This window comes from Nelusetta ayraudi, unplaced genomic scaffold (genome assembly GCF_046127955.1).
Source record: "Nelusetta ayraudi isolate G7.1 ecotype Tasmania unplaced genomic scaffold, CSIRO-AGI_Nayr_v1 ptg000026l, whole genome shotgun sequence".
Classification (NCBI taxonomy): domain Eukaryota; kingdom Metazoa; phylum Chordata; class Actinopteri; order Tetraodontiformes; family Monacanthidae; genus Nelusetta; species Nelusetta ayraudi.
Window position 1 is genome coordinate 12,351,787 of NW_027466076.1, and position 26,623 is coordinate 12,378,409.

At 47.0% G+C, this 26,623-nt stretch overlaps 1 protein-coding gene across 1 annotated transcript in view; it reads right to left on the reverse strand.

Annotated features, from left to right (window-relative positions):
- Nucleotides 1-13,940: 13,940 nt before the first annotated feature.
- The window catches only part of tsc1b (TSC complex subunit 1b), a 33,239-nt gene continuing 20,556 nt past the window's right edge, over nt 13,941-26,623 (reverse strand). Inside the window, exons 15-22 of the mRNA XM_076029876.1 lie at nt 25,170-25,213; nt 21,588-21,754; nt 20,598-20,780; nt 20,350-20,460; nt 17,656-17,778; nt 16,746-16,933; nt 16,467-16,640; nt 13,941-16,078 (exon numbers count right to left, since the gene is read on the reverse strand). Of these exons, the coding sequence (XP_075885991.1) occupies nt 15,364-16,078; nt 16,467-16,640; nt 16,746-16,933; nt 17,656-17,778; nt 20,350-20,460; nt 20,598-20,780; nt 21,588-21,754; nt 25,170-25,213 (1,705 nt within the window). The 3' untranslated portion in view covers nt 13,941-15,363. The remainder of the gene's footprint in view (nt 16,079-16,466; nt 16,641-16,745; nt 16,934-17,655; nt 17,779-20,349; nt 20,461-20,597; nt 20,781-21,587; nt 21,755-25,169; nt 25,214-26,623) is intronic.

Below are 26,623 nucleotides of genomic sequence, written 5' to 3' on the forward strand. Positions count from 1 at the left end.
GCCATCGTTGTCCTCCCGAGCATTCTGACCCTCCAGTGCGGGACGTCCCGCACCACATGCTCAGCGCTGATTGATATTGTAATGAGATGTATACCCAACATCCCTTCCTGGCTGTTACCTTTCTTTCCCCCGCAGTCCCTGCTCCCACCCCACACACCAATCTTTCTCGGTACCCCGTCCCTCAAACACTCGCCCCACCCCTAACCCCTGTGCTCCCCGAGTGGCTCCATCGCTCCATTCCGTTTCATCGCACATCAAACGGGCCCCGACGCTGCTCTCCGCGAAAGCAGGAACCAGGGACCGCAACATCTGCACGGGGAGGGGGAGACGGAGGGGGGACTCCGGCCTCTGAGGGGGGGGCATAGGAGGCGAGGGGACACGTCGTGCCACGAGCAGATGTCACCAGGACCCAAACAGCAGGCTGGGGGGGCTGCCGCAGGGAGAAAGAGATGTTGGGGGATCAAAACCTTGCAGGCAGGAAGGAGCGGAGCCCAACCCCCAAACTCTCCCTCCTCTCCTCTTGGAGCACCCGGCACCTGCCCCTCCACCACCACCCCTATCCCCTCCACCCCACTTCCCCCCACCCATTTGACAGCACAATTAGTTAATTAGTCACCTCGGCGCTAATGACCTAATCATTGTTTGCACTGCGCCTCCAGTTTTCAAGAAATCGCCGTCCACCACGCGGCGGCTCCCTGGACTCCTGACGCGGGGGAGGCCCGGGAGGGCAGAGGAGGCATTCAATTACCTTTGTCTGGGCTGCTCCCCCGTGGCACGGTGAGGAGTTAAGGCTCTGATCCAGACCAATGCAAAAAGGGGGCCTCTCTAATGGGGACAGAGAGCTCTTTGCAGGGTCAAAACTGCTCTCACATTCGCTCAGCACGGGAAGCTATTTTTATCACGGGCCTGTTTCTGGCTGGCAGGTGGGGGTTGTGTGTGTGTGTGGGGGGGGGGGGTAGGAGGGGACGCAAGGGGTCGCTGATGCTCCCCCAGTTAGTGGAAGTGGCAATCGGGAGCTTCGGCTGTCAATGAGTCATCAAAGGGCTTGTTTGAGAACAGCTGTTGACGTCAGTGCACTGCCATAAGCATTCACCCCGCCTGTGAAGTGAAGCGAGTGAGGGTTTTTTTCTCTCTCTCTCTCTCTCTCTCTCTCTCTCTCTCTCTCTTTCTTTTTTTCCCTTCCTCCTTTTAATTCTGAATTGCTAATGAGCCTTTCATCTGCACGGGCAACATGTAGATCTCAAACTTCACAGAGATGTTATGTCATCAAATGGGATCATATTTTTTTTGACATTTGTTAAAAGTGGCGCATGGTAATAATGTAGTCTGTGAAAGTTCCATACATTTATTAAAAGTATCTGACGTACCTTCTAATGTTTTTCAAAGGACACATCTTTTTTTGTGTTTTTGCACTTAAAGTAACGTGAAGATCACTATGAACCTAACCTAACCCTGGCCCTGAAAGTTTCTCACCCCTCAGGTTCCTCATAATAGCCTTGTCCAGGGGCGGAAAACATTTCTCAGACACTTAGGATTTCACTCAACCCTTTCATTAAATATTTGTCAGGGAGTTTGATGTGTATTTCAAAAGGTTTTGGCAGCATTGGAGGCACGCAAACAAATTGCAACTCATTTGTTGTTTATTGTCATCATAACAAAATAAGAAAACTAAATTATTGTAGTTATTGTAACCTTGTGCGTCACAAGGGACGTCATGTGGCTGAAACTTCCAGTTCTGGACTGGACGGTACAGTGCACGTGCAGCATGTGGGTCAATGTCGGTGACTGCATTGAAATGCACTGCACTTGGAGACTTAAGACTGGCTCTTAGCACAATACATTCACAAATGCATGGGGTGTCCAGAAACATACACGACATACCACCTTGCTAGCACCATGTACCAAATGAACTGGCCGGTATTGTGTTATAATCGTGGTATGCATTCAGAGATGTTGCTCTTGCCTTTCTATGGTCTCCAACCAGTCTCTCTGATTAGCAACTTGTTATCAAGCAACTTAACATTTCAAATCATAATGTGGCAAGTGTGTGTGTGTGTATGTGTATGCATTCTCATATTTGGTGGATTCATTCTTTTTCAAAATTCACCTAAAACAAAACTTAATAAAACTAAATTATTAGTTTCAATGCATGTAGCAGTAAAAACCAATTGATATCTAAAAGCAGCAACGCCTTAAGATCAGGTGAAGAGAAATGTTGTTTTGTTTGAAGATTGAAGATCCCTCATATTTACATGAGTGCCTGCTTGGGGTTTCGAGGAAAAAAATACATTCACAAAAATGTAAGAAACATGAGTGAAGTGAACGCAAGGTAACATAAACCGTGAGCGCCATGCATGCAATATCAGCTGTCTTTCAGCTGACCTCTCCCGGAATTCTTCAGACTTGAAGCGCCAGCCGCATCTTTCTTTCCTTTTCAAATACCGCCTCAAATCTCCGCTGACTGCAGCTTCCCCCAGCAGCACAGAAAAGCAGCTCGTCTTCGCCGCGAAAAGCGCCCTCATCCATTCCTCATCATCCAGTCTCATGTTTTTAGTTTGCGGACTCGCGATCCCCTGCTGTGCTCGCAGCGACAGCCGTCTCGTCGGCCCCCTTTATTATTCAGATTTCTCGGAGCCAAACAGCTGTTTTGCATGGCAGACTGGATCAGAGTCCTGTCGTGACTTCTGACATTTCAGGTGACACATAAAATGATCGGAGGTTTTCGATCTTGGTCGCGAGAAGTTTCAAAAGAGGAGCCGCGCGACGAAATCAGACTGACGAAGCAACGCAACAGCCAGCACAGCAGTGAATAGCTACATGGGGCCGTCGTGCTTTGAAAGCACGGTGGGTAGTGTTGGGGTGCTTTCAAATGCCCACTGTTTCTGAGTCCACTTTGGTCTCATAGTTCAGACCTTTTTAGCAACGTGACAGCGCTCCTGGACTCTGCTGCAGACCCCGAAACAAAAAATAAATATGTTCTGCCTGAAAACGGGCTCTTGGTTCGCTTGCAAATAAACACAGGTGCAGTTTCAGCGTGAATGCAAACAGACTCTCCAACGGACCATACAAGGACGTGAACCAAAGAAAGGAGGTGACGCAGAAGCAGTAAGTAGGCTATTTTGTAAATATACAGGAAAGGAAAACGGGAAAAATGTTCGTGGGCAGACATGGAGGTTGTGAAAGTGATCAGCGATATAGGGATGCTGAAAGATGTATCTATTAAAAAATTCATAGATACAAAACTTTACAGAGTAAAAAAATGGTGGCATTCGCTTATCTTTTTTCAGATTTGGAAATAAATCACGGTATGTTTGCTTTGGTGGTATGTTTGGAGCACAAAATCTCAGACGCTCGCCATCCACCACTTTAGGTGTGAGCTCTGACCGAAGTGTATTTCGGTCTTTGTTACTGGCAAATTCATTACAAGGATTCCTTCTTCCTCACGCTTTTATCTCTTTCTGTTGAGTGCTTTCGGTTTACTCCGTCCCCAAAGGCCGGCTGAACCAATGAGCTCTCCCGAAGGAAAAACAAAGCAAACTTAACGGAGGTGAAAACCAACGCGAGCACTTCGCGTTCCAACCCGAGACCTCGGTCCATCCATTGTGACACGACCAGTACATCCCCGCTTGTGTATAAAGTGTCAAATAAAACATCCGGAAGTCATTTTGCATGAATTTGTTCATTGCAGAGTCAAGTAGCAGGGAGGGACAGCAAATTGCTGCAGCCGCTAACGGTGCTTCTCCTGCGTACCATGCTGTCGCAATTGAATCTCGCAGCCAAGCAGCCTTTTAATAGGCAGGCCTGAATGCATTACTCAGTGTTGACGGTGAAGGCAGTGCACTTTATCACAGTCACAGAGTAATGAGAGATAACTTCCCCGCGTCTGCAGGCAGCGGGTCCGCCGCTGCAACCCCCATGCATTTTTTATCAGCTGCAATTACCCAGAGCTTGTTGATATTTCCCATTCGTTTCATTTGGGAACATTTGCATCAGATAACCAGAGGCCTGCTGTAGGGCTAACAGAGCCGTGCTGCACTAAATTATGGCTTTCCGACCGGTCCGACAAGTCGTCCAAGGATTTGCTAATGGCCAAGTCTGTGGCGCGAGAGGTCAGCAGGTTTGTTTAAATCCCTGATTTCCAGCTTAGCGAATCGTTGTCAAACAACGGGAATGACTGTGTGCTGCACACTATTTTGACATCAGATTTTGAAATTTGAGCAGAAAGTTTTTGTCGTACTTAAAATGAGGTGTGAAATTCTTCTCCCTTCAGCTACTTCTACCACTTGACTGGAGTAATTTTAAGAGCTGCAGGTATCCTTAATTAGAGTGCGATGAAGTGTTCCTGTTGTAATACAGACGGTCTGTAAACATTAAGGACGACAGAATTATTTATTACATGGTGAGTTTTATATTAGGCCTTTTATATTTTTATATTATATATTATATTTTATAATTATATTTATATTAGGCCTTTTTTGACAAGCAGGGTGGTCTGGCAAGCTTTCATCAGCATAGGCAATATATACTGATTTAACATGCTAGACTTAAACATTAGCATTCATACAAAAGAAGAATTGGCAGAACGCAATTTATTTGCGTGCTGCATTGTGCATTTTGGCATGACGCGCGCAGCACCAGATCTAAGACATCATTAGTTTGCATAATTATTCAGGTCACATCCAGACTCTTCTTTGTGAATTTACAAAACTCAAACAGAGGAGCTTGCATTTCAACAATATTTTCTAGTTAGCGTCATTTATTTATTTATTTTTTTTATTGGCAACGTTTGCGTACAAAGAAATAAAATAGGGGGATGTTTTCTCAACGCTATAGTAACCTCATCCGCACTGGCAACTGTGAAGCAACATAAGAACGCACGCGTTTGTACGACAGCTACGTAAGCTTCACTGACAGAAACGGTCACTTTGTGGCAAGAAAAGGTATTTATCAAAGCAAATGTTTCGACATCCTCCAAAGCCAGGCAGACATTAACCTCGTTGAATCCAATCCAACTCTGCATGTAAACGCGCTCATTGTCATCAGTCGCAATTAGCTGCAGTTCCGCTCAATTGACGCTGCTGGCTCGAGGCGCACATGAAGGGCTGAGTGTCGGCGTCTCCCTGACAGGGAGCACGAGATCAGGGCTGATTGACAGGCCCACTTCTAACCTAATCAAAGAGCAGGGACGCTGCGCTGCGTCCTCGTGCCTCTGATTTGTTGTAATTGACAGGTGCGGCGAGATGTTCGAGTGGAGGGGTGGGGGCGTGGGGGGGGTTCCTGGCGGAGCTCCTGCGCCGTTTATGCAGATGAAGGCATCAAAAGTACAAGTGAATAAATAAACCGATAAGCACAAATCAGGCATTTAGCCTGAGGGGATGCCATCATTACCAGATTAAACAAAAGTGACTAATCAAAAAAGAAAGGGAGAAAGCAACGCGCCTCAGATGTGGAGGAAGTCAAAAAGACAGCAGCGTGTGGGGGTAAAGAGCTAAGTTATCTTAATTATTCAGCCTTGGCCAAACAAAGACGTGAATTTATAATTAATGGAGCGATGACAGGTACTTAAAAAAAAACAAAACAACAGAAACTCAGGAATAAAAAAAAAAAGCGATGAGGTGACTGCTTTGATGAGAAAGGAAGCGCTTGGCTCTTTTACAGTATTTATACCGCGGCGTAAAAGGAGGAGGAGGATGTTTGTCACAATCGACATGTAAAACTCATACCACAGAAACAGAGCCTTGAGGATGGGATGGAACAGAATGCTTTAGGCCAGTTCGATGGAAAAGGTGGGGGGGGGGGGCAAGTAGCAGAGCGACGGACCCACGCTGGGCGTCAACACCGAGCGCAAGATCCCCCTTTCTTTTGAAACCCAGATGAGCTTCTTGTTGAGAGTTCTTCCAAATGCCACTGCCCACGAATCAATCCCCCCCCCCCACCCCCTCCTCAGATGTGTGTTGAGTCTCCAGCAAAACTGCCCCCCCGTCCCCCCCCCCCAGTGAGTGTTTTCTTCACGTTCACCAGGTTGACCAGAGCAGCTCTAACCTCAGCTTGAACCTTCTTTATGCCTGGACAACACCCCCCCCACACACACACACACTCACACACAGACCCCCCCACCCCCCACCCCGCACACATCCTTCCCCTTCAAATTGGCCTAAAAGCGCCCCCCTGGTTTTGGCTTTTTCCCCCCCCCAGCCGACTCCCTTCCCCGTGCCCTGCCGACGCCGAGCCTCCTCTGACCTTCGTGCCCAGCCGCGGATGTATTGATTTTTCTAACTATCTGTTTACTCCTCGTCTGCACACTTTCCCAGCTGCTTGGAGAGCATCGCTTGCCCCGAGGCGATCAGCGGGGCTCAGCTTGTTCCAGTCTTTGATCATCGTTCAGCCAGCGGATTAACATATGCATGCTCTCTTCCTCTCTTTGTCGCTGAGCTTGATAATAAATCTACAGCAGCAGCCTCGCCCACCCCACCACCAGCCCCCCCCCCCCCCCGCACCCTCGCTCCAATATGGGACGAGCCATGAATCAATCACCCCGCTTTTGCACCTCGTGTCCGACACGGATGCAAATCACAGAAGGATCTGCGGCTAAAGCTCCGCTTATTAAAACCCGATGCCTGACTCATTACAGCACCCCCTCCCCCAACACACACACACACACACAGCTCGCTGCACGCTCACGTCGCCAAAGCGAACAGCAGGTAGCGCACATGAAAAATACGGCAACATCGGTGGAGATAAAATGCAGACAGACGAGATTAGCCGATTTTTTTTGAGCCCGCTCTCTCGACGGAGAGCCGCCATCTAAGCCGCCGCCGCCACTTTGCCAAAACTAAAAGGAGAATTGAACGCTAATGAAGTTAATTACTGTGTCATTGTGGGAGGTTACAAGCCTCGTCTAAAACAGGCTTAATCGGGCTGGGGGGGGGACGGCGGCGAGGAGGATGGCTTTTTTCGTACCTGCCCTCGCTGTGCGCTAATCGCACTAATTAAGGACGGCTCGAGCCGACAACCACCCCCGGTTAGCTCGCTTAAATGGGCCGGGGGCTTTTGGGGACGGGGACGGGGGGGCTCGGTAGGACTCTGCAAGTAGGCCACTGCTGGAGCGCACGTGGGGCGGAGCGGCGAGAAAGCGGAGCCTCATTTCTTTCCTGAGTGGCGAGAAAGAAACGAGGCCTCGCACCGTTTCCAGGTGGACGGGTGACTCCTCCGGGTGTGTGGTTCCTCTAATGGCCGCGAGACACCCACCCCACTCCCTTATTCATCTCGACCTGATTACATCAGCGCGTCGGCCAGCGCGGCCGGCCCTTCTTTGCCCTGAAAGCTGCCCAGCGATCACGGGCCGAGCTGTGCAACAATGAACACGCGGCTCCCCGGGGTTGTTTTTGCCTGCACCTTTTTCACCGTCCTCAGTCCATCAAGAGTGCAACTGGCAGCGTTGGGGAAGACGACTTTGCAAATGTAATTGGTTAGAATTGCGAGTTACCCTTTTAAAAAAAAAAAAAAAACAGCAGTGGAACTATTCCAATTACTTTATTAGAGTCACTGAACTAATTACTTTTTTTATTAAATTTTGATGACTTTTCTACATTTTTAATAAATGTTCTCAACTGTTTAGACCTGACGTTGTTCAGCTCCCAGCAGCGCTCAAAAACACATGTGAGGTTCGACGCGCACATTTTGGAGGTCAACGATGACTCGACGGCAGGCAAGCACTCTTCGAATCGGACAATTTGTTATCGTGTCCTTTTATGGAATCGGCGCGAAATATTTTTTTTTTATATATTTACGGCGCCGGAACGCAATTTTCATCAACATTTTGCGAAATCGCCCAGACTACGCTCCAGAAAGAGACAATTTAACCAGCGGGTGAATGGTAGGTGGCGCTGCAATTCCGAACTTGACGGAAGAACCAATCAGAAGCCTTGGAGTAGTATCAGACTTGCGCGTGTGGATGGGAAACAGAAAAGAATGGCTAATGTACGAGAAAAGCATGCAGAGCAACAAAAATACATTTTTGTGTTGATTTTTTTTTTTTTCTTCTTTTGCAAAATTGATCAGACGCAATTAAAATTGTGTTCATAAATAATTCAACAAGTCAGTGGAATTTCATGACCCTTTTTTTTTTTACGGTAATGTGACCAATTACATTTATCCTATCGTTATCGGCCTCCAACTACGACAACAGGCGAGGTAAATGGCTCTGAACTGGCGAGACGAGGAGGAGGAGGAGGGCTATTTGGACGAGTTCCCCACCTAATCACCAGTGTGTCGGCCCCAACTGGGTCCCTGTTAAAACAAAACCAAAAAAAAAAAAAGCGAAGCCGAGATTGCCGGAAACGATATCACCATCCTTTCACCTTCGGACAAAAAAAGGAAAAGAAAAACCCCACAACAGCCCCGCTCGCTCCGACAGCGAGGACAATCAGCCGTGCGTGGCTGAAGGGGGTGAGGCGGCAGTGACCCGCTGTGCCAAGATGAAGCCGCTTCTTCCACACACACACACACACACACACACACACACACACACACACACACACTGATGCGCTTCCTCAGACATCAAACGGGTAGGTTGGGGGGAGGACTGGGGCTCGGGGTTGGGGGAGTTGAAGAGGGGTTGCCACGGTCCACGCCGCGACCCGCCGCGGCTGCCTCGTCTCCTTGTTCACCTTTCTTTTTTTTTCATTTGAGGCTGATGCAGACAGACAGATCAGCAAGTATCGATCACGGCAGCGCTCTGAAAAATTCTCCCTGCAGGTTTTGAGGGGTGATTACAGACCCGGACCCAGCTGATGCAGACCGGTGTGTGTGTGTGTGTGTGTGTGTGTGTGTGTGTGTGTGTGTGTGTGTGTGCGCGTGCGCGCGTGTGCGTGTTTAGTTTTTTTTCTTCACCACCCCCCACCTCCTACGCTACCTGTCAGACAGGTCATATATTTGGCTTTATATTCTATTGTTGGGAGAGTGTCTCCCATCATCACGAGATGGGAGACATCTTTTTAAAGAGAAAGAGCAGCCAGGCAGGCAGGCAGGCAGGCAGACAGACAGGCAGGCAGGCAGGCAGGCAGGCAGGCAGGCAGGCAGACAGGCAGGCAGGCAGGCAGGCAGGCAGACACACTCAGACAGACAGAAACCGTGCAACACAAAAAAATAGGTTATAAAGTGTGGAGAATAATGCATGTGAATTCCAATCATCGAAATTCAAATGATTTGGAAGCATCCCCAGCCAGCCAGCCAGCCCTCCTCTCCTTGTATGCCTTCTGTTGGGGCCCCCCCGGAAGGAGGGTGGGGGTGGGGGTGGGGGCAGGCTGCCGATTCGGAGGGCTTACATTAGGAACGGGCCGTTATTAATCAAGCTCGTGGGGTGAAGGAGTTTTCTTTCTTTCTTTTTTTTTTTTTCTTGACAGCGGACTCCCGAGGCAGCGACTGGCGTGGATCTTGGCGCTGACCCGGCCCGGTGGCGAAGGGGGTACAGGGGCGCCCGATTCTATTTGAGGCGGTGGGGGTAGCGAGGTAGAATCGGGCGGCGGGCGGGAGAGAACGTGGAGGAAAGGAGTGGAGGGGTGGGGTGGGGTGGGGTTGGATGGCGGTGCGGTGGGGCGGGGGGGGGGGCTGGCTTCATGCCGACAGCCAGGCCTGCCACGTCTGTGTGCCCGCTTTGAAGTGTCACCTTGAGGGAAGAGCCGATGGCCGGGGGAGCCGGGAGGGCGGGAGCCGCAGGAAAGGAGTGGCGCGCTTGGCATTGCCAGACACGGCGCTTTAATATTGCATGGGCTCCCGTCCATCTCGGTACACACTCAGGACATTCCTTCTGCTTGATTTTGTTTGAAAGTAGATCTTTGTTTTTCTTTTTTTTCTCCCCTTTCCCCCCTTCCTTCCTCCCTCTCTCTCTCTCTCTCTCCCTCTCTCTCTCTCCCTCCCTGTTTCTCTCTCTCGCCACGCTACGGCTCAACACCTGCGCCTGTTGTTTGTGTTAGCTCGCACCCGAGCAAATGTCAAGCTCCGTAGTCAGAGGAGCTGACATGCGTCGCCGCTTCACGGAGACTTGACGGCACTCGCGCTGGGGCCAGCCAGTTTACCTGGACTTAATGATCAGACGAGGAATAGCAACAGTAATTTGGGGAGGGGGGACAAAAATTTTGCCTCCTCATCTATTCTTTTAAAAATATATATTTTTTTTAATGACAACAATAACATTTGTAACTCAATAAAATGTGTCAAGTGAAAGTCGAAGATTATTCTGAAAAACAAGGACGTACATTTAATACCGCGAAACAAAACCAACGTCAGACATTGGATTCGAGGGGACGTTGTTAGCTTTAGCAATGCAATGCAAAAATATTCATCACTAGCAGGAATTATAACTAAACAAAAAAAAAAAAAAGTATATTTCAACTTAAGGGGGAAGGGAAATGTAGCTGTGTAAAATTTTGGAGGTGAAATAATCAGAACAGAATCATCGACTGTGTTCTGTGACATAAACAATGCAGCACTAAAATCACGGGAGGAATTTTAATCAATAATAAGGGAGAGTTAATGATGAGTGGATGGACGACACTGTGCCGTGTTTGCAGACTTTCCACACACAAAAAAAAAAAAAAATCCAAGAAACACTCACGCTGTGGTGTCGCTAATTGCCAACGTTGGCTTTCATCACATCCTCAAATGGCGCCCTCCTTTTACGAAAACGGAACCGTATCGCTGGGGACTCAACTTAAAGTTTCTCTACTCCTCTCCGGTCTCGCCGTGTTTGCCTGACCCGCTGCCAAGCGCGGCGGCGAATCAAACATGGCAGCGGTGCGAGGAGACGCTTGAGAGAGAGTTTATCGACGGAGGCGGCAGGAAGGAAGGAGGTGTTTTCAAGTGAAGGGAAAATGTTTTTTCTTTTTTTTTTTGTTGATACAGAAAGGACTCACACACACAGCACGCACTTTCTACCCACTTTAACAACCGTCCCAGTTCACAAATAGCAGCTTTAACTCCCCTGATTAGCACTGACATCTGCAGGCTTTCATCTCTGCCTCCATCTTGGTTTTTTTTAATCAGATTAACCCAAACGGGCATCCTTTTAATGGCCTCTTTTTTTTTTTGGGGAACGCTGAAAGAGGAGAGATAATTAAAATAATTAAACCACTGGGACCGCTCTGTGCGCACACGGCTCCTGCTCACTTCTTTTCTTCTTGCCTTTAAGTTTTTGATTCCGCCTCGCTTTACTGATTCCAGCGGCACACAGAGAGAAAGGCTCATCATTCTCACTTAATTGCATTAAGTTGACTCTCGGAGGTCCAATTTCTCACTCCTAAACCGGCAGCCAATGTAGGATCTGATCTTTGGGAGCATGTCAGTGATCTAAATGTGGAAAGTGGAGGGGGGTGGGGGGGCGTGTTTCTAAACAGCCTTTATGAAGCATATTTATTTAGTCAGTGAATGTATTTTACATAAGGCCAAAGATGAAAAAGACAGAAAAAGTATCCTCTTTAATTATTATTTATTCATGGACTTTTAAGCTTTTAATGAGGACAAATGAAGCCGTTTTCCAGAGTGTCAGTATGTAGTATGCTTACCGAAAATACTCTTGTTTAGCATTTCCTTTAGCACCGTGACTCCGAGAGGAATAAACAGCAACATTTAAATTCAAACTAGGAGTTTGCAGTGAGAATTTTAAGCAATCTGTTTGTACTTGATCTCGCGTGAATGCAACATTTTCTGTTGATCAGATTCAGTGATGCTCCTGATTTATTAATTTTCAGTAAATTGCAGCTAAATTGATCACACATGCGACTGGCAATCACAACGGTGGAAGAGAAAGTTTGATATGTGTTTTTTTAATTGCTCTGGGTGCTTTTCAAAATAATTTTCAAAACTTCTTACCCACTGAACCACACACATGAAACTTTATATCAATGACCTGCTGAACCTTCCCAATGACATCAATTATTCACCCTTTAGTTATTCATTCTAACTCATATGTACACGCGTGCGGTACGTTTGTACCTTCTTATTTCTACAATGATAACGACATGAAAAAGGCTGATCTGCATCGGCCCGAGTTATATTTTGCATTATAGGTGTACATATTCAGAATATTATAATAATACATCTTCAGATGAATTCCAACTTTACTTTCTGTCAAAAAGAATCTGATGAATTCTTGCATGAGGACTTTACCGAGAGCAAGATCCCCGACATCCTCGGCGGAGTGCAACCCCAACTTTACACAAGCTCGGATGTCTTCCCCCCCCCTCGCATACACTTTCACTTCATTCAGATCATTTTCACAGGGCTTCACTTCAAGTTGGCACACAAAAAAGGGAAAGAATCTCCTTTGCTGGAAAGACTTAAGATTTATGTTTAAATTTTCATGGAATCTTTGAGAACATTGAGGAGCAATTTCACATTTGCACTGACATCTAATTTCTCAAGAAGAGTCTGAAAGCACAAATTGCCAAGGATTCCCTGTGTGCCCAATTATCCTGCATCAATTTCCTTGACCCTACGGATTGCTGGTAAATTAATCATGCTATTTTTTTCTTCTTCTTTTTTGGTACTTTCTCATAAAATACATATGCACACGTTTGATAAACTAATCATACTCGGTCGGTATGAGTGGATTTTCCTGGATGTGGGATGGGAGTAAACGGGAAGTCCCAGAGAATTGGGATCTGTTCAAACAAACAGTCCTATATGTGAAATACGTCCACAATGCCACAATACACTAAACAAAGCAAATGCCCCTTTCAGTATTGCTGCATTAAACCAAAAAAAAAATTAATGAACAAATGAATAAGATAGTTTCTATTATAAGACTAAAGAAATTCGTATCTTAGATTCTAGTTAGTTGAGCATTGTCTTGAGAGCAGTTTTATTTTCCTCCTTAGGTTAAATACACGGAGAACTGAATTATGAATGAAACGGACTGAGAAACACAGCGCAACATGCTCCGTTATATTATCAATTCTGCCGTTGCCATACATTGACCTCAGCGGCACCATTAGCAGCCCGAGGATGTGAATCATCCTCTATCATCAAATGTCGAACACTGCGGTCCCTGCACTGCCTTACCTGTTGACAGCAACATGGCTGCGGAGGCAGCCGGCATTTTTTGAGGCAACAGTGGCCTCTGTCGGATAAGAGTAGCAGACAGGAAGAAAATAGCGAGAGAGAAAAAAAAGAAAAGAAAAGAACGGAGTAGCGATATCGATAAAGGGAGACGGTCACCCCGATTGGCGTACAAGCTTGAAACTAAATGTTTAGCAAAAAAAAAAAAAAAAAAAAAAAAAAAAGAGCCCAGCATGTTATCACCAACGAATTCTAGTTACATTTAAAAAAAAAATAAAATGAGGCAGCGTCTCAGTGTCGTCACTTTAACCGAAAGCCATAGCGAAATATGCTGCTACGACCCAAGCGGGTTTGATCGCGTGTTGTTGTTGTATATAAATGCAACATCCGCCTCATCTGCATTTATGCTAGCTGCACGCTAGTTTCATGGTAGGGCGTGCGTGACGAGTGCCATTCCACTGCATCCTGGTTTGCATTGTTAATGCAATCTTTTGTGTGTCTGCGTGTGTGTGAGGGGGAACGTTTTGATATTTCATAAACTTAGTAATAACTTAGTGTATTTAAAACAAATAAAATAAGGAACCAAAACTACACTTACTTGTTGGATGGCCTCATATTACGAAGTGCAATTATTTCCATGTTTAAATTGCTCGGTCTGATTTAAATACTAAAAAAAAAAAAAAAAAAAAAAAAATACCAAGCCATATATTTAATGTTCAAGTATTATGTTCTGTATGGAAAACGATCTTCTAAGAATAACAAAGTATATAAAATGGCTTCCGTTTTCTTAACAAGGTGGAAGGTAAATGAACACCAGTGGCCCACACAAGCAACATACAAAACAAACAAAAGGGCACCATCAGTAAAACAGCCCCGACACTCAATTGTAGTGCAAAACATTGAAGACGACCTTTATTGTTCACAGTTAGACACAAGCCACTGCTGTAAGAACTTCCTTTTTGCAATTTATGTCCCAGATTTTCCAGCTCCAGTCAAGAGTCCTGCTTCCTTCAGTTTGTGCTGATTGTACCTTGTCTTAGTTTGCTGTAAAGAACTACGGTTGGCATTTAAAGTGGATTGTTGAACATGCTTTAGATAGCGAGGCAAGAGGAAGAGAGAAGTTCCCAGTGGACAACAGGATTTAGACGACTCGCAAATACAGAGTTTACTTCCAAAGCTGACGAGAAAATAAGATGTCCTTCCCAGTACATTTTACAATTAGTCTCACGTAGTTTGTACGTCTATTAGTCGTGTAGAAGCTAAGTGAGAAAAAACACTGTTCAGAAATACTTGAAATCAACAAGATGTTCTTCCAGAATTATCTTAGAGAGAAAAAGATACATTTCATCATTTGGACCGTGTCATTTACCAGCTGTGGTTTTTAATCCTGGATATGTACTCATGATCACAATTCATAGCTTAATAAGCATAAGTTAAGAGGTATTTTGGAATGTGGAGCTAATATGCATAAAAAAAAAAATGTAAAAATGTGTTGATTTGAAATGTGTAAATTTCATGACTTTTCATCTCTGCTGAAATGCAAGAAGCAGCCTTCCCCACTTCACATCCACTACATATCCTTCTCCAGACCCAGTTTGGACAAAAATTGAAAGGAGTTTAAATTGGAAACATATTCCTTCAAATCAGTGCAACAACTAAAAAAGTGCCAGCTTTTACAAACCTTAATTTAAATAAAAAGAAAAAAAAAGAGAAAGAAATGTCATACCGATAACATCAAAGTGTTGAACAATGTCAGAGCAGTGAAATCCGTTTTCAAACTCTTTGAGTAGTTTGATGGTCAGTGCACCCAAACGATCACCCACCACACCCTCACTTTGATACAGTGCTATTATTCCAAAAGCTGAAATTCCAGAGTATTGTCCCCCCCACCCACCTTCGTCACGGTGAAATGAGAGGAACTTTTCGCAGTAACACATTTTGGCTCTGCTGACAGGGTTCAGATGAAAACCACTATAATGGGTGATATAAATGACGGTGGTGGTGGGTGGGGAAAGGCACAGGGTTTGTGTGAATTGACCATTTAAAAAGTGTCATGATTCTGACCAATGGGAAAACATGTCTCGGGTCAAACTCTAATGTGTGCGTTTGAGACTGCGTGTTAGCTTTGAAGTGCTTGTCTCAGGGGACTTACTTCAAGGGAAAATGATAACACTGGGAAAATCCTGTTGTCCACTTCATCATATGGAACATATAACACTGAATTCCAAAGAGTCGCTGCCGTGTTACTCTTTTGTTAATTTGTAGCTTCATCACCTTCAAACTTCAGTCTTGAATCTTCTGCTTGTTTCATTTTAGAGTCCCTTTGCTGTGCTCGTGATGCGTTTCATTATAGTCCATGATCTTAAGCTGTTGCTGCTGCTGCTGCTGCTGCTGCTGCTGTCGGGGCCGTCCAGTCCCCGCGTGACCTCGTCCTCCACCCAGCCCCGCCCCTGCCTTCCTGCGGGGGCTCTCCTGGTTGGACGCCCGCTGCTTGGGCTGCTTGGGCTCAGGGGGGGTCTCCTTTGTGGGCACAGTGAGAGGAGTGACCGGGGGGAGGAGGTCTGTGGAGGGGAGCTGGATGGGGACGGGGCACTGACCCGCTTCACAGGGCGACTCGACACACAGCTCAGTCTTCAGGTCATGCGCGAGGCCGGCCAGGCGGGGCGGCGCCGGCTGCTCCTCGTCGCACTGGCTCTCGCTCTTGTTGCGGAAGAGCTCGCGAGCCCTCATGCCCAGAAAGCTCTTGGCGCTGGGGTACGAGCCCACAGTGAGAGGCGCGTCAGACGTGGGCTGGGGCGCCAGCGAGTTGGCGTACGGGCAGGTGACGGGGGGCTCCAACAGCAGGGGTGGGGTCAGTTCCTGGCTGCCGTTGACCGAGTTTGCCGTTACGCCGGAAGAGCCGCTCGACTTCGGGCGTCCGGGCAAAAAAGTGCTGCCGTTACCTCGAGGGGAGTTGGGCGGCGGTCTGGTCTCCGCCTCATCGTTGGTGGATGATTTACATGGCCCATCTCGCACCATGTCACTGTGTAGGACAAAACAATGGAGCACGTAAGACCATGTGCCAAATAGAGGGAGATCTAATACCTTAATGTGAACCTCCGTGTTAACAGGCGGGGTGTATAGGTACTGAGTAACAATCAGAGGGTGGAGACCCCCCTGAATATTGACAGGTATGTAATAACCAGTCACCCCCCCAACAGAAATGTACAGACCATGTGAGCAGGAAAGACAAATGGCAATTTGCATTCATGTTTGCATGAATTATTGTTTGATTAACTGGATTGGTTTGTTCAAAAAAGTGTTTCTTTACTTATTTATTCAAAAGCTGATGCGACGCTGTAAAAATATGTTGCAAACCTAACAAGTATCCATTAAAAAAAACAAAAACAGGAACGACTTAAAAGTCTGACCTGGAGTCAGCGTAAACATGAGAGTCAGCTCTGCCCCCTGGTGGTGAACTCGTGGCAGCGCTGGCAGGAGCCTCCATCTCCACGCGGCTGTAGAGTTGAAGGAGTTCAGTCTGCAGCTGCTGAGTGATTCCCCTCTGAGCCTGATACCTGCTGTCAGAGGCCTGCAGCTCCGCCCTGAAATGAACGGGGAAATTAGGAAGAAAAAAAAGAAGAAGCAGGGAATCTTTGCAAATGTCTGAAGATCAGACTTGGGTTAATTTTAACAAGGTTTGCACTCACTTGGCCTGACCCTTGACATCTTCCAGGAACTTCTTCTGCTCGACGACGAGGTGCTCCTTCTTGGAGAGCAGCGTCTCCAGCTCAGTGACCCTCTGCTGCGCCGCCTCCAGCTTCTGAGCCTGGGCGAGCAGATTCTGGCGGAGCGTCTCCACCTCTTTGCCGTAGGACGCCTGCACCATCTGAGTCTCCTGAAATGTGGAGAGACGAAGAGAAAGACTCGGCTCGTCAGGAGTTTTATTTTTAAAAGTCGCAGAAATTTGGCTGAAGTGAGATTTCCCACCACGTAAATTAATGATATGGATCCTAATGCTGTCAGTTCAGCGGTGAAAAAGTCACAAAGGTGACAGTAATTTAAAAAAAAGAAAAGAAATCATCATCATCACAATCATGGAACTATGGTGGCACTTTGAAATCAATACATTTTTAAATCAAAAGTTTTTCTGAAAACTGTAGATGACATATTTGATTGTGGCCATTTAGACAGAGATGTATGATGCATCGGCATTTTCAACTTGTACAACATTATTTATGCAAACTTCTCTTTAGCAATCTGTGTGTCACAACCTCCCCAAAAATGAAATCTTTTCTCTCCTTTCTGGCAGCCAAGCTTTTGCCAGATCTGGAAAGCAGATTTATGATGTCACAAAGGAGAGTGACACCTTTTAGTTATTCCCAGTTCCACTAAAAAAAGGTGCTGGTTCCGATCTGTCTTCTGAAACCACCACCAGGCCAACAGGGGGAGCTGGTGAATCACAGCACTGCTTCATGGGCATCTGGGACACCATGAAAATGTGTCAAAATGAGTTATGGAAGTATTTTTTGAAAGGGGAGTAAATGGTGAGAAATTGATCCGACGCACACAAACAAACAAACAAACAAACAGGATCCCAAAGCTCTCCACGGGCATCACCTTTGTGTTATCACTGCTGGCGTGCTGCAGCTCCTGCGTGGACAGCTTATGCGCCTCCCCAAGGAGCAGCAGCTGCTTGTTCAGGAAGCTCATCTGCTGCTGGGTGCTCTCGCTGTTGCTCAGCTGGAAGGATACACGGGACACACAAAGCCATGACGACAGAGGGCAGAGAGGCAATTAAGCAACGTGGTTAAAAAACCTGCCCAGATCTGCAAAACCATTGCAGAAGCAGTAGCCACACTTCTGCTTGAAATGAATACTTGGGAATAAATTTCACTGGTGAACCTAAGGGCCTCTGGATCTGACCGGAACACTAAACCCAGCAGAGGTTAAATCCACCAGCTGAAGAATGGCTCTGTCAGTCAGCAGCTTCTCGTTTTTCTGGGAGGATTTCTGCCAGCTTTGGGTCAAACAAGGGGAAAAAAACAGACGTCGAGACAAAACACCCGGACCCCCTGCCGCGACTGACCCAAAAATAGAGGCATCTCCAAGGCAACGGAGCCTTGGGACAGCGTGCTGTCTGCGGAACGGCGGCTGGACGGAGACATGGGTCACAGCAACAGTGACTGCTTGTCTATCTAAGTATTTGGAAAAGTGGGGAAGAAGGGAAATCACAGTTTCACTGTCAGATCACAGGCAGAAAGTTAATGATCCTGCTGATTTGGAGACAGGGAGACCTGTCGTTCACAAAATAATGACAGTTGTGCCTTGCTAACCAGGAGGGAACGCTGGCTGGAGCTCCAGAGATTTAGTACTGTGTAACCTTTTATTTATAACCTTTACTTCTGTACAACCGTAGCATGCAGTTAGATGGGTTAAAATCTTCTGGTTCACAGGGAACTTGATGACCAGCTGTGATTGTTTGAAGAAGTGATGTAGTTATCTGTATAGACAGAGGAATCCCATGAGTGCCACGTTGTGGCGCCGACATTACCGTCTGTTCACACACTCAGGACATTGTAGTTATGATTGTATGTACTAATTTTATTATTCTAATGCCCTTGTAAAGTGTCTTTTCTGAAAAGTGCTCTACAAATAAATTATTATTATTATTATTATTATGGCAGCCAGTGCAAGCAACATCATGTCCAGTTGGTTGGATGATGTTAAGACAGTGGCCTGCAGTTACTGATGAAGGGCGCCTGTAATCTTGCTTAACGAGTGCTTGTTGAAACAGCTTGAAGGAGAGAAATATGGACAAAAATCATGTTAGGCTAATATTTGCCATTGTTAAGTAGTTAAGCTAGCGTTACTTTCGCTAGTGAACAAACTTCGGCTGACGAGCAAGCTGTATAAAGAAATCTTCATTCAAAATGACTTATGTAAGCTAATGATAGCTACTATGGGGAACCGTTCACTGTAACGTTATAGCATAAAAGCTTGATTCATTAATTAGTCCGTTCACTGTATGGCAGCAAACAGGCTTCATGTATTTCGCCTTCCTTCTGCTTCGACAGTCTAATTTCAACGCTACTCTTTGCGCAGTTGAATACGGCATCAGTATTACCACTCGACATCATAACAAAAGAGAAAATGCTAGCGGATGGTGAGAAAGAGTTTAATTCACTCAGGAGGAGGTGCGTCACTCCAGTAACGGTATCTCGCTTACTTCAAATTGCTTCCACCAGATTTGTCTATATTAAGACTGATATTAAAAAGTGAGGTCTAGACCTTCTCTTCGTGGCAACGAGGTAACATTTGCCATTAGCGCTGCCATGAAAACAAACGTACAGGGAAAAAAATAAAACAACACATGGATGTCTGTAATAACGCTGTTTGCAACGGTTTCCAACACATTGACTGCTATTAGAGTCAGTAGAGGAGAACGAATAGTTACACATGGTGTGATCTGCGGTCACGTGACTCCCGGTGGCAGCTGACTGTGACGCCGTTTAAAAGATAACATTCACGAAAATGTGTGAAATGACACAAAGCAGCCGAGGAGGAAGCTGGCCGCATTGTTTTCCGGGTCTCCAAACTTTTTTTAGCAATGGGACACATGACGGAACTGCATCATGTCGGCGGGCCACGGTTCATTGACGGGGGGGGGGGACTGCTGGTTGGAAATCTAGCGCTAACGTCCCAGCATTTTTTTAAATAGCACTAACGTCTTTGTTGAGCGGGAGCGTGCTATCGCTGTCGCGCTACGCTAACGTGGCGGGGGGGGATTATGACTGCCTTCACCTTCACGCAGGCCGGACCGAGACACACAGCGGGCCGGATGTGGCCCGCGGGCCGTAGTTTGGGGACCCCTGGTGTAAATCATACAGTGGTGGAAAACATGTTCTTGGGACACCTCATGCATTTGTGACGCACTGTATTGCGCTAACAATCAGTGTCAAGTCTCCAAGTGCAGTTTATTCTCAGTGCAGTCACCAACATTGACCCACATGCTGCCATCATCACTTATTCACTTATTTTGTCTTGTTTGTTACTTGTGCCCTGCCTGAGCGCGTTTGGGTGGAGGGGGTGGAGTTTTCATTGACTGCAGCACTTCAGTTGAGTGTTGTGTTTTTTATCTTTATTTTACTTTTAATTTTTGTCAAGCGCCTTGGGTTGCATTTTATGTATGAAAGGTGCTTTTCATCCATACATTTTGATTGATTGATTGATATTAACACAGGACCAAGAACAACTTCTTCTGGTCCACGGGCTCTTAAAGGGATTTGGGTTGGCAACGGAGAATTTCTTCACCTTGATGGTCATCTGGTTGAGGAGGTGACCAGTGTGGCACACTTTGTTGTTGGCTCTCTGAAGCTCCGCCTCCAGTTCGTCCATCCTCTTCTGACACTCCTGCAGCTTGATCTGAGGGCACACATCGAGCACACACGCACATGAGTTAGGCCTCACCTCATGCATCCAATAGCAGTGTTTGCAATTATTGGTGCCCCACGGACGATAACCAAAACGACAAGTGAATGATAATTTGGCAGCCGCGCGACCTGGAGCTCCTGGTTCTTGGTGTAGAAGTCGTCTCGGCCCTGCTGGAGCTGCCGGATCTGGCTGTGCAGCCTGGTCACCACCGTCTCCCGGTCGTCCCACAGCTGCCTGTAGCGCTGCTGCTCCACGTGCAGGCTCTCCCTCAGGGACGTGATGTCCACGCTCTGCAGGTTCAGCTGGTCCTTCTGAACACACACACACACACACACACACACACACACACACACACACACACACACACACACACACACACACACACACACACACACACACACACACACACACACACACACACACAACATGACTGCGCAGAAACCTTAAAGGTCCACTGAAATTTGGCCTCATTTATGATTTTTATATTGCTAAAAGCTTAACATACTGTCTGTAAATATATTGATGAAAGTGTTTATATAATAGTATATAAGAATATACATCAAGCAAAAAGGGTCTTGCTCCTGGTTAGCTGCCACGTAGCACCGCCATTTCTTAAGGAAGCACGGTAATTAAAGAAGCCTGCCTGACAGTCAACTAAATTCCTTAAAGATTTGACACACTGGACCTTTAACAAAGGACACGTGTGAAAAAGACGTTTGAGGGCCGTTTGCAAAATGGGCCTTTGTTTCAATTTCATTCCTGGAAACCCTGCCGGCCTTCGTGGCCTTGTTAATTATTTGTTGAAAAGTACCGCTGGCAAACACAACAACTTCTATGACATCTTTTCTGTAGGTACTTTCTTCAAAATGATGCTCTGTTGATCTCACAGCTGGAGGGGTTAAGATCTCTGCAGACGCTTCGGGTGCCGAGACGTTTGTTGTTGTTGTTGGGTTTTTTTCCCCCTGCGGAAACGTTTTGTTTTTTTGTTTTTTTCCAGGAAACGGTGCCGAAAGCCACACAAACACACAGCGGAACTTTGTGTGGCGTGGAATCGGAGGTCCGCCCCAAGTGCGGGGGGGGGGGGGGGGGGGGGGGGGGGGGATCACGGGGAAACTTGCCATGGCGTTGTTCTGCTCCTCCAGCGCTGTGGCGTTGATGATGCGCCGGAGTAGGCGCCTGTTGCGGACGGCGTGCTGCTCCCTCTTGTAGCGCTCGTACAGCAGCTGGTTGTGCAACAGGAGCAGCTGGCTGCGCAGCGTGTGGAGCTCGTCCAGTGGGGCGGAGCCTGTCAGGATTGAGGGGGGTATGGTGGTGGTGCGTTAATAACAATGTAATTAACGGGGGGGGCGAGGGTCCGACGCACATGACGGCTATTACTTGTAAATATTGCAAGGCTTTGAGCGGCGCCTGGGAACAAACAGTAGCGAGGGAGGAATAAATGTCAACAGGAAGGCGGGAGGGAGAGCGTCCTCTTGGCGCCGCCGCCGTTTCAGACGGCAAAAGAAGAAGAAAAATAAACAGGGCCACTGTGTCAGTCTTCACACATTCAAATGACCGTAATTTCCGGACTATGAAGCGCACCTGAATATAAGCCGCAGCAGCTAAATTTAGGGGGGAAAAAAACAATGTCTCCATATACAAGGCGCACTGGACTATAAGCCGCAGGTGTTTCGTCAGGAAACGGGTCCGCGGAGCGGATCGGTTTGGCGGCTGCGCGAGCCGGCGACTCTGGACTCGCACCGCGGATCCTGTTTGCGGGGTCCCGCTGGTCACCTCGGTTAATTGGTACGGAGTCGGACCAGAACTCGACAACAAGAGCAAGACAAGAGAACATACAGACGAGAGCGCGAGCGATCGAGCCAGATCGACTGCCTTTAACTTAAAAGGCTGCATCATATGCAATTCTTGGTTTGTTTTCCATAATGAGGGTTTGTGCATGAAAACTTCCTTTGCGCAAACTGTCTTGCTCTCGTTCTGTATTTGCTTCCACTTTTGCTTTCGTTGTTCGCGCGGGCTGCCCGTCTCACTCTTTCCCGAGCCCACCCAAAAATCCATACATTGAGAAGGTCCCCTAGTGGCCGTTAGCTGTAAAGAAAAACATAGATTAGCCACACCGTTGTATAAACCGCAGGGTTCAAAGCATGGGGAAAAACGTAGCGGCTTATAGTCCGGAAATTACGTTAAGCGCCGATTGTTTTTACTCTCTCAGAAAGAGGAGTTCAAAAGAACCCAGTTCGTAGTAAGAGTGGGGTGGGAAGTGCCAGAGATTTCACGGTGCGAGATCATCTGCAACATCAGAGTCAAAACAACAACACGGCCGCAACTGGCACGACACCGGGAGGACTTAGTAGCACGACATCTAAACGCATGTGTACCCCTCTGTCTTTGAACTGATATACGACCCGCCGACACGCTGCCATGTGATGATGACCTCCAACTAATGTATGCTTTCACTATGGACCTGATCAGGCTGAAGTGAGGGGAACCACTGCAACGGACAGCTCACAAGAAGAATCCATCTGCACGTCTCTCGATTTGATAGTGAACTGTGACCTCACGCCAGCTGCTCAGCCAGTCGGGCTTAAAGCACGCAACTCACACGGCCCTGTCCACACGAGAACGTTGACGTTTTTTTGTTTTCTTTCCCGGGGTCGAAAAAAGTCGCGTCCACGCTGGCAGATGGAAACGGAACGGTGGGTGAAAACGATGTAATGCGTATGTGTTGGAAAAATATGTACACTTTTCATTTATCCCATAGTATGCTTAAAGAATACTTAACCTTGTGTCCCATTATATACTCGCAACATATTACATGTGTAACTAAAATAGAGAACTATGTGAAACCTAACAAACTGTGATGCACATGGGGAACAGATACTGGGATGGGGAGGTACGACCGACCAAGAATGCGGAATTCTATATATGCTTGTCAATGCTGTCCAATGTGATTGATCCAATTCCTAGACATATGTTGCCAGGGACCGCCCCTAAATGCATAATAAAATGAGGCCTGTGAGACGGCGGCGCTTCAGAGTTGGGAGGACGGAGCGGGACTGACGTCGCCTGCCGTCTCAGCTCTCCTCGCGAGAAGCCGTTCTTGACTCCTGCGTGTTTCTTTTGTAGAATTGTTGAGGATAAACCTAACAGTATGCCACACCGAAAGGTGGCGCTGTTAACAGACGCCGACACAGCCACCGGACCCACGATTTAGAAAGAGGGCGTTTCCGCTACGCACTAAACACACAGAAACAAACAAAAAAAAAAAACGGCGAGTAGCGGGAAAAAAAAGTGAGTCTGAGGTTTTGTGAGGTTTTGTAGTAATATTGCCAACACATCTTGAAGCGCCTGCGATACAAAGACAACTCCGCTGGCCGCCATCGTCGTTTGTGCCGCTGCATGCCGTGTTTTTTCCGGTCACATGACAAGTGACTGTGCGATGACGTCATCGTTTTACAAGGAAAAGCCGTTTTCACCGTCCACACGGCAACGACGTGACAACGGCGAAACGGCGTTGTCACATTTTACCACTCTGGGACCCGTTTTCAAAAAAAACGGCCGTTTCGGGGGACCCAAAAACGCCGTTGCCGTGTGGGTGTAGGTACAGAATTAGTCCGGGTGCAGAATCGTTCCCGGCGGAAGTGACTGCCGATACGGCAACTCCATTGGGACAAACCTCTCCATCGCGGTTGAACGTGGAATATGGATGGATCACGGTCAAAACGCTATTTCGCGGGTGATAGAAAGATAATAGATAGATAGATAGATAGATAGATAGATAGATAGATAGTGAGTGTGTTGAATACATACATTTGTCACTGTATTTTGATTTACCTTGTATGTATATCTATACAGAGAGTGAGAGAGGGAGAGGGAGAGAGGGAGAGAGAGAGAGAGAGAGAGATTTCGTGTATACAACATTAATACAAACAAATTACCGTAAATACGCCAGGGATTGACGGGAAAAAAAACAACCTTAAGCAACCTATGTAGTTTGTCCTAATAGAGTTGCCGTATGTGACGTCGTGTTGCCGTATCGGGCAGTCACTTCCGCCTGGAACGATTCTGCACCCGGACTAATTCTGTACCTACACCGGAACGGTGAAATACTTTACCGCTTCCACCAAAAAAACGTTCCCGTGTGCACAGGGCCTCAGAGGGTCGATCACGAGATCAAAATCATTGCAAACATTCGCTCTGCTTATTTACAATATGCGTGAAGAAAAAGTCCCACAAGCTCACTTTAGGGTTCCAGGTCCTGAGTGGAGATTTGGGGCAGGGCACAACCCAAACAACAGGACTGTGTCAGCCTGTCTATCGGGGGGGACACGGGCTGCAATTACAGGTGAGCTAACGCTAACAACAACAACAACAACAGAGATCATCTGTGTCGTTTCGAGCCGCTGCCCAGCAAAAATTGGATTCCGGCTGCAGTTGGCGGGAGTTAAATAGCAGGCAAGGAGAAAGAAATGTCCTGGAATGGGAATCACTTGAATGTCGGCGCAGATCCGTTTACGCGTTTTTTTTAAGCAGAAGCGGGATTGAACAAATCCCCCCTCTCAGCTTCCCCCCCCCGACCTGGCAACATTTCAACATGCCGTTCCATGTCAATACGGAGCTCGTGACAGAGCGCCGGTCATGCCTAAATAATGCTCCTTCTGCGCTCTTCATAAAGGGCTCCTTGTGTGAGTGCGAGTGTTTACCTCCAAAGTGTGTCCAGTCAGCTGATTTGCTTGGCAAAGGTAATCTGCAGAGGGAAAAACAAACAAACCAAAAAGAAAAAAAAAAAAATATTAGTGGAATGATCAAACTGTCTGCATCAGTTCATGTTCAGTAAAGTAGGTTCAATGATAACAATATTAATAATGAAGTGAGAAAGAGATATTTTGTAGCAGAAGAGGAAAACTCTGAGGGTTTACCAACAGAGTTGGAACCAAACATCTTCCGCTGCTCAAGTTCACAGATAAAGCCCCCTCTGAATTTCACTTGCAATATGTAGCGTCCGAAGGCATCTGGCACACTACGTCATATAAACCATTGTATATGAAAACGGGGCAAACGTGCAGTTAATCGTGCCGTCTGTGAATGGGTCACTCTTCTAGCCGGAGCAAGCGAGAATGTAAACGTAAAAGCAGTGGTTCCTCCACGGCCAATACATTAGAAGATTGGTCTCCAAACTTTTTTAGGAGGGGGGGAGGGGCTGGTTGGAAATATAGCGCTAGCGGGAGCTAGCGGGAGCTCGCTTTCGCTCTACGCTAACTCAGCAACACAGACAGAGACACGCAGCGGGCCGGATGTGGTCCGCGGGCCGTAGTTTGGGAACCCCTGCATTAGAAGATAGGTTTAACGGTTCCTATGCTTTGTTCTGTAGACCACCCCATTTTTTTCCCAGGACAGTCACTTGTGTTCCATTAAAAGGACATACATGCATGCATTAACATCTGACCACGAGACCTCCCTCAGGCAGACCCGGGTGCCCGATACATGCCTGACAATCCGCCACACGTATCAATTTAAATAAAAAGACTAACGCGCTGTGATGTGACCGGAATTCAGGAAGACTTGAAACCGCGAGCTGGTTAGGCGGTAAACCAGCGAGAGGAGCCCACACAGCATGCAAGATTTGTCTTTAAATCCTTCATATACCAGAGTGAACCATTTCCCCTGCTTTTTATCGCTGGGTTTGCTCTCGGCTAATCTGCTCGCCCTCCTCAGTCAACAGAGAATGGAGGGCAAACAAACAGCACAATGTTTGATTCCTGACATCAAATGAGACTGAGAGGGAAGGAGGAGGAGGAGAAAAAAAGGCATATAGGCATTACAGTCAAAACTGCCACGCAATTGGGGGTGTGTGTGTGCCATTCCATCCCATGGCTTTCGTCACTTGGAAAAGCACGAGCCCGCTAGCTAACCTGGCGCGCCAGATGGAACACTCTCCCGAGTCCTCGCGGTGACAATCCCACACAAAGCATCCCAGGTTAAGACTTGGAAGCGCTGCCTGTGCGTCACGCAGCAATTATTTGGAACTCTTAAGACGCTAATCAGGAGTAACGGTAAAAGTTTTGCTTTGTTTCCGATGCTTTTTATGAGAAAATGACAGGTAAAATGCCACCGCAGCAGGGGATCTTTGAAGCGGCCTCCTCCTGGTAAAGGAAAA